General features: G+C 56.9%; 1 protein-coding gene across 1 annotated transcript in view; it reads left to right on the top strand.

The window, feature by feature from the left end:
• STK10 (serine/threonine kinase 10) overlaps positions 1-7,839 on the top strand; it is a gene marked incomplete in the record, with an annotated part of 115,765 nt that overhangs the window by 43,568 nt on the left and 64,358 nt on the right. Inside the window, 1 exon segment of the mRNA XM_027775894.1 lies at positions 7,390-7,438. Coding sequence (XP_027631695.1) covers positions 7,390-7,438 — 49 coding nt within the window.

A 7,839-nucleotide genomic window follows, 5' to 3' on the forward strand; every position in this document is an offset into this window, starting at 1 on the left:
CAGCAGGTTGCATGGAGGTGAAGGTCCTGGATCTTACATGGCCAATTGCACTTTTGAAGTCCCAGGCCCGACAGCTTGGAAAGCTGGACACCTGTGTTTGTGCCCAAAATCCCAAGAGGAGAGTGGAGAAGGGATTGCAGTTGGCCGTCTCCCCCAGTGGTGCTTTCTCGCTTACCCCTCCCTGTCTCTCTCTAATGAACACATGCATCCTATAGCAAAATAAAAATAAAATAAAAATGTTATTGTGAGGGCCAGCCAGTGATGTGGAGATAGACAGCTGGATCCCACATGGCCAGCTGCACGGTTCAAGTCCTAGACCTGGCAGCTTGGAAATCACCCTGAGCTTGTGTGTGTGTGCAAAGTCCCAAGAGAACAGTGGAGAAGGGGCTGCGGCATGGCCCTTCCCTCTGGGGACGGGGTGGGGTGAGGCATAGTGATTTTTCACCTTCTCGCCCCCTCTCTCTGGCAGGGCAAGCATCCCCGTAGCCAAAAACAGAACATTATTGTGTACACTCTGAGCAGATCTGCCTAGTCTCAGTTTTTGAAGGTTCTGATACATCGTTGGATACGTTGTTGACCGCAGGGCCAATGTCACCTGCAGGCCTTGAGCTCATGCCTCTTCGTAACTGAAGCAGCTCGCCTCCTCCCAGCTCTTGGCAACCATCACTCGCCACTCTAATCTGTGACGGTGTCTGTTTCCTGTTTCGCTGGACTCCTACGCGGCCAGCCGTGGTTCAAGTCCTGGACCCTGCGGGTTGAAACTCACCTTGGGCGCATGTGCATGCTTGCCAAAGTCCCAGGAGGAGAACAGAGGAGAATGAATTGCAGTGTGGCTATCTTTTCTTGGGAGGTGATTTCTCACTTTCCCTCTCACTGTCTGTCTCTCTCTCTCTCCCCAGAGAGCATGCGCGCCCTCAGGCAAAACTTTTTTTTTTTTTTTGCTATAGGGTGCATGTGTTGCCAGAAAGATAGAGACAGAAAACAAGAAATCACCCCCCGGGGGCGATGGCCACGCCACAATCCCTTCTCTTCCATCCTCTTCTCAGGATCTTGGGCCATGTCCACGTGGGCGTGGCGTGATTTTAAGCCACCAGGTCCGAGACTTGAACCGCGGTTGACTTCATGGGAGTCCAGCGACATAGCTATTATGCCAACTGTTGGTCCCACAGGCAAAGCCTCTTTTTTAAAAAAAAGAAAGAAACAGTTACTGTTTCAAATACTCATAGAAATGCAATCCTTGGTATTTATCTTTGGCTGGCTTATTTCACTGAGCGTAGTGTCCTCAAGTTCACCCATGTTGTCTCATTTTGTAAACGTTCCTTATTTATTTATTTATATATTTTTGGAGAGGTTTTTGCTATAGGACAGGTGTACTTGCCAGAAAGACAGAGAGAGACAGAGAGATAAAAAACGAGAAATCACCTCCCAAAGGCTATAGCCATGCCGCAATCCCTTCTCCTCCATTCTCCTCGCAGGATCTTGGACACACACGCCCATGTGCCCAGCGTGAGTTTAAGCCACCTGGTCTGGGACATGAATTGTGGTCAACTACGTGGGAGTCCAGTGACATAGCCATTACGCTAACTGCTGGTCCCAAAGTTCCTTATTTTTAAAAAAATTTTTGAGACGTTTTTGCTATAGGGCATGCGTACTCACCAGAAAGACAGAGAGAGACAGAGAGATAAAAAACGAGAAATCACCTCCCAAGGGCTATAGCCATGCCGCAATCCCTTCTCCTCCATTCTCCTCTTGGGATCTTGGGCACACACACACACGTGCCCGGCGTGAGCTTAAGCCACCAGGTCCAGGACTCGAACCGCGGTCGACCACATGGGAGTCCAGCGACATAGCCATTATGCTAACTGCTGGTCCCCCCCTTTTTTATTTTGAAAGTTCTGCTACAGGGTACATGTGCTCCCCAGAGACAGACGAGGGATGCAGCCGTGGTGCCCAGGACTGATAAAACGCCCCTTTACCGTTTGTCCCAAATCCTGTTTCCCGTGTCTTCCAGCCTTCAGAGAGACCGCATGGGGGTGGAATGTCTACGACACCCCTTCCTTAAACCCTTTGGTGTGTCATGATGGACACATACGTGTGGCGAGCACTCACACACAGCCCTCAGGGTAAGGTTCATGCTTCGAAGTGTTCAAATTCTAGCTCTAGGTGACCTTTCCGGCCTCCTCTTCCCACCCAGCATCCATGGAGCACCCTGCCATTCCCCCGCTCCGCTCTCCTCGGTGCCACAGCCCCTCCTTGCTGCGTCCTGCCGTTCTCCAGTTGGGCCCTTCAGAAACCCCGCAGCTCAGCTCCTTGGGAAAGCCCTCCGGGGCAGCTCCAGGCCAGGCGAATCACTGCATCCATGGGCTTCTAGTGACACTCACTGAGCACCCGCATCACTCACGCCTGCCTCTCCCCTGCCCCTGCCCTTGCCCCTGCCGGTGGATCTGGGGCAGGGCCAGTCTGGCTAGGCCTGGGCCCCAGTCTGGCCTGTTACAGACGGGGAGTTCAGGCGCTGGGTGTGGATCGAATATACTTCAGTGGCCCCTGCTTTGCCCAGCAGTGTGGGGTCCCTGGTGGACACTCAGTGGGATTTGCCGACGTGTCAATGTGATCCAGAGCCTCCGTTTTCCTGCCCCTGAGAGCACTCTGAGCCACCAGCGAACAGGCTGCTCGTCGTCCCGATGGACTCAAAGAGCCAGTGCCTGGCATTGGGGCTGGGCTGGTCCTGCTGAGGGTGCAGAGGCCTTTGCTCTGCACCCAGAAGCGCTGGGTCCTGAGGCGCCTTCCTGTGTCCGGCAGGCCGTGGGGAGTGGCCTCAGGGCCTTCGTTGAGGGCCAGTACAGCTGTCCACTCCCCTTCAGAGGAGTAGATGTGACCGTAGCCGTGAGAGCTCTTAGACCAGTTCTTCCCATTCAAATAAATTCAAGTGTTTTTTCTTCTTCTTGTTCTTGTCAGAATGTGTGTGGGCTGGCCAGAGGAAGAAAGAGGGAGAGGGACAGCAGCCTCAGTGGGGCGCGGTCTGGCTGCAGTCCCTTGTCCTCCATTCCTCCATCCTGTCGGGGCTTGGGGCACACACACACCCAGCGTGTTTTCCATTTGAACCATGGTTGGCCACGTGGGGTCAGGCACCTGTAACTGCTAGGCTGTGGGGCAGTCCTGGGTTTATTGCAGGCAGCTCCCTTAGCGGGTCTCAGCTGGTGTACCCCCTCGGGCAGCTCCCCAGTGGGTCTCAGCTGGTGTACCCCCTCGGGCAGCACTCTTAGCGGGTCTCAGCTGGTGTACCCCGTCGGGCAGCTCCCTTAGCGGGTCTCAGCTGGTGTACCCCGTCGGGCAGCACTCTTAGCGGGTCTCAGCGGGTGTACCCCGTCGGGCAGCACTCTTAGTGGGTCTCAGCGGGTGTACCCCCTCGGGCAGCTCCCTCAGTGGGTCTCAGTGCTTCAGCCAGCCCTGGTGGTGGGCACACACACCTGTCACACTCAGGGAGGTCCCTGAACACACACCTGGACCCCCCCCACACACACGGGTCGGCCACACAGCACCATGTTCTGTGCCCACACTGCCGTTCATCCGGCCCCTCCACTCTCATTCCTAAGATTAAATAGGAACGCCAGGACCAGCAGTTGGCATAATGACTATGTCGCTGGCCTCCCACGTAGTCGACTGAGGTTTGAGTTTCAGACCCAGTGACTTAAACTCACGCAGGGCACATGTGCGTGCGTGCCCAGCATCCCGAGAGGAGAATGGAGGAGAAGGGATTGCGGCGTGGCCATCCCCCCGGGGGGCGATTTCTCGCTTTCTATTTCTCTGTCTCTCTCTCTCTTTCTGGCAAGCGCACATGCCCTATAGCAAAAACCTCTTAATAAAAAAGAAAATAGAACTCCCTAGGGCATTGCGATGATGTTTTTATTTGTACTTGTTACTGTGAATGCTTTATTACCCCAGCTGTCATTTTATTAATTACACCCTGTGTATTTTTATTATACAAGCCCCCAACATCCCTGTGACTGGCTGAAGGTTGCGTGTTAAGACCCACATAATGAAAGGAACTTTGTAGGGGGGTGAATTAAAACAGAGCTAACTTAGCTTACTTAACGCAGAGCTTCCTAGCAGCCAAGGCAAAAATAAAAATAAGAGAAGTGCAAGAGGTCATGGGGGCTCTTGAACTGCAGAAAAGGAAGCAAACCAAATTGTCCAAGCCCACGCGCTTTCCTGGTGCCGACCTCTGGAGGGATGGGACGTGGGGGCCTTGTTGTGTAAGGGCCAGTTTTGCTGAACGATGCAGGGGTGCCTGGGGTTAGCCACTTCTCACACTGACCCTTGATAATAGCACAGGGTGTGTCGAGAAGCTAGTTCTAAGAAAACGTGTTTTTGTAGGAAACTTAAGCAACGTGTCTAAGTGTGACGCATCAGCTGATTTCATTTGCTAGCGACTTCCTAAGCCCATACCAGTCACGTGGCTTTTGTGCTAAGAATCTCAGGTTAACCGTCTCAGCAAAGATGAAGGTCATTAATGCTGTTTTATAGGGTGGAGTTTGAGACGGAGAGAAATTGGCTCGAGCTCACACAGTCAATTAAATGGTGCTACCGGGACTTGAACCCAAGTGTACTGCTGTCATCCACTCACTCATTTGTTTATTTTATGTAGCTAGCTATAGGATGTGTTCACTGGAGGGAGAGGGAATGTGATAAATCACCCCCTGAGGGGGCGTCCACACTGCTAACCGTGCCCGCGAGGGTTCTTGGCCTCGTCTGGTCTCAGTGCTCTGCTAGGAAGAGGCGCGGTCCCCGCTCCACTTTCCTCTCTCTGAATTTCGGGCACACAAGCACATGGCCCTCACATGATACGCAAGTTACTGTATCCAGGACTTGAACCATGGAGTTGGCCATGTGGATCCAGCGCCTCGGCTGCCAAGCCACCTGCTGCCCCCCACTTCTTTTTGATGACACCCTGCTGGAGGATGGGGAGTCCTCATGCTGTGGTGTGTCTCTGTGTCACAGGGTGGGCTGTCGCTCTGTAAGGCCAGCTCATCCGCCCTTGGTAACTCCTACGGTGGCGGCTGTGTGACCAGCCGTAGCCCATTTACAGGGGGTCCGCTGGGGGGTCGGCCGTTGCCTGAGGCCACATCACTAGGGTGGGTAGGGACTCTGAGCGGGGTTGGGGGAGGGTTTGGGGCCACAAAGAACCCAGTGGAGCTGCATACAGACGTGTGCTCCTACCTGCCCTCTCCTCTAATTTTCTTTCTTTCTTTCTTTTTTTTTTTTTGAGAGAAGAGAGATTTATGGGCATGCGTGCTCGTCGGAGACGCAAAGAAAGACAGAAAAACGGAAAGCAAGAAATCACCCCCAGGAGGGATGGCCAGGCCACAATCACATTCTCCTCCACATGTGCCTGGTGTGAGTTTAAGCCGCCGGGTCTGGGACTCGAACCACAGTCGACTACGTGGGAGTCCAGCAACATAACCATTATGCCATCTGCTGGTCCCCTGTTTGCTCTTTTCTGAGTGGGAGGAGAAGAGATTAAGATTCTTGGAGTCTCAGAAAGCAGATCCTGAGCTCAACTGAGGAGGCACGGTGACAGGTGACATTGACAGCCCCAGCCAGGGACCAGGCACCCACAGGGCCAGGGACCAGGCACCCGCAGGGCCAGGGAGAGCTGACCGTGCCTGCGACGGTTAGCACTCTCGCCCCGTCTCAGTGCCCCGCTGGGAAGTGGTGCCCTCGTCCCCCTCACCCTTGCCCGCTGTGGCTAGGTCATTTTCCAGCAATTAGGAGGGCTTTGGGGACCTCTGTGTGTAGATGAGATTCCTAAAAGGCGGAGCGTCTGTGTCCAAGTCACCTTCGCCCCCTGAGCCCTGGGAGCGAGCCTGGCTGGCGTCCGTGGTCCAGAGCGAGCAGTGAGGGAGTGAGTGGTGGCAGGAGTACCTCTTTCCCGGCGCTCGGGACTGGCAAACCCTGGCTGCGTTTCTGATGACTTCTGTTCAAGGGTGATAGGTCGCTGTCGTGACAGAGAGGTCTCGGGGTAGCTGAGGCTGGGCCCCAGAGGCCATGGCCAGGCAGGACCAGAGTGATGGAGGAGCCTCAGAAGCTGTATCCATCCTCCTCCCAGGCAGGGTGGTGGCCCCTGGCACGGTGCCGTGGGGTGGCATGTGTCAGGGCCGCCAGGGCCAGGAGCGTCTCACTGCCCCTATAGCCTGGTACCTCTGGTGTCCCTGACCCATCCGAAGCCCTCCACTTGACCCGCTGTGGTTTTTTGCATCCCCACCTGGCTTGTCCCCCTCACATGGCCCAGGGGCGGGGTCCCAGTTGGTGGCTGCTTTACAGCTGAGGAAACAGACTGAGGGGTCAAGGTGACTTGCCCAAGGAGGAGCTAGAGGGGGCTATCCTGAGACCCCGCCTGCCCGCATCTTCAGATTCACGCTGTGGGGAAGGCGCGTGGAGCCCTCAGAACGCTGAGACTACCCTCTCTCTTCTGGCCAGAGCGCTGGCCTGGGCCCAGCGGGCCGTGGCGGAGGGCCCCCTTCCTGTTGGGAGACTGGCACGGCAGGCAGATGCTCTGCCCCTGCCAAGCCGAGCCCCCAGGAGCTTAGTGCAAGCAGGGACCGGGACGAGCCAGGAGTGACCCTGGGTGTGTGCTCGGAGCTCGGATGCAGTCGCCCTTCCCCACCCACTGCGGCCTGCTCCACGGAAGGGGGAGGGCGTCGGTGCACTGAGAAGGACTGGGTGGGCCGGCGTGAGGGCGCGAGGAACCGGGAAGCAGGCCATGGCAGCTCTCACTGCACCGCTCGCTGTAACCGTCCTTCCCTGCACCCTGCGCCAGGCTGGGAACGCCGGAGGCTGGGCTGGTGTGCTCCAGGGCCTGGCACCTGTCTGTGTGGGGAGACGTGTGACAAGTGGAGCGTGCGCTGGCGTGGAGACCTGCTGTCCAGCCCAGGCGTGCTCCGTCCGTGTGGCCTGCTCAGTCAGATCCCCTTTCTGGGCCCTGTTTTCTCGCTGAGCTGATCTTCGAGGCTTAGTGTTCTGCTTCAGCGAGGGCCCAGGCTCTGGAAGGTGGAGAGGCAGGGGCCAGCTTGGGAGCAGGAGGGAGGCGTCCTCTGAGCCTCTCGGCAGCGGGGCCGAGGAAGCAGGGCAGCCGGCAGGTGGGCCGAGGAAGGGCAGGTGCAGGCTGTGTACTGGAGCTCTGCTGTCCTTGAAAAGTGGAGTGCCCGAGCATTAGAGGCTCCTGTGAGGGTGGGGCCTGAGTGGGGGTGGCGAAGGCTGGACTAGACTCTAGGGCAGGAGCACCAAGGGCCAGTGGGACTCCTGCCTGGGGGGAGTCTGGAGGCTGGGCCTGGGTCTTCCTGTGCCAGGACAGGGTGCCCCTGCTCATTGGCCATGCCTGTGTTTCTGCAGATCATGATCGAGTTCTGTCCTGGGGGAGCTGTGGACGCCATCATGCTGGGTGAGTCTCCCTTGATCCACGCGGACCGTTGGGACTGGAGGCTTCCAGGGGCCCGAGTCTCCTCCACAGCGTGGCCCACAAGGCCCTGCAGAATCGGGCACTGCGGCCTGCTGACCTCACTCACTCGCCCCTCCCCACAGCGGCGCCCTCACCGCTCCCTCTGGGAACACCGCACCCCCAGGCCCACTCTTCCTCTGCACACAGAGACGGGCACCCCCCTCTAAGCACACACTGAGTAGTGTGTGTGTGCGTGTGTGTGACTCCCTGACGCACGCATACAACGCTCTTGGTGACCAGCCCTTCCCCTTCCATGTCTCCAGATGCCACCAGCAGCAGCCAGTTGACCTACCCCCGTGGCAGCTCCCCCTGGCCTCCAGGCCTCCGTCCGCGGGGGCTCCCAA

Source organism: Tupaia chinensis, unplaced genomic scaffold (assembly GCF_000334495.1).
Source record: "Tupaia chinensis unplaced genomic scaffold, TupChi_1.0 Scaffold000612_1, whole genome shotgun sequence".
In the NCBI taxonomy this organism is placed as follows: domain Eukaryota; kingdom Metazoa; phylum Chordata; class Mammalia; order Scandentia; family Tupaiidae; genus Tupaia; species Tupaia belangeri.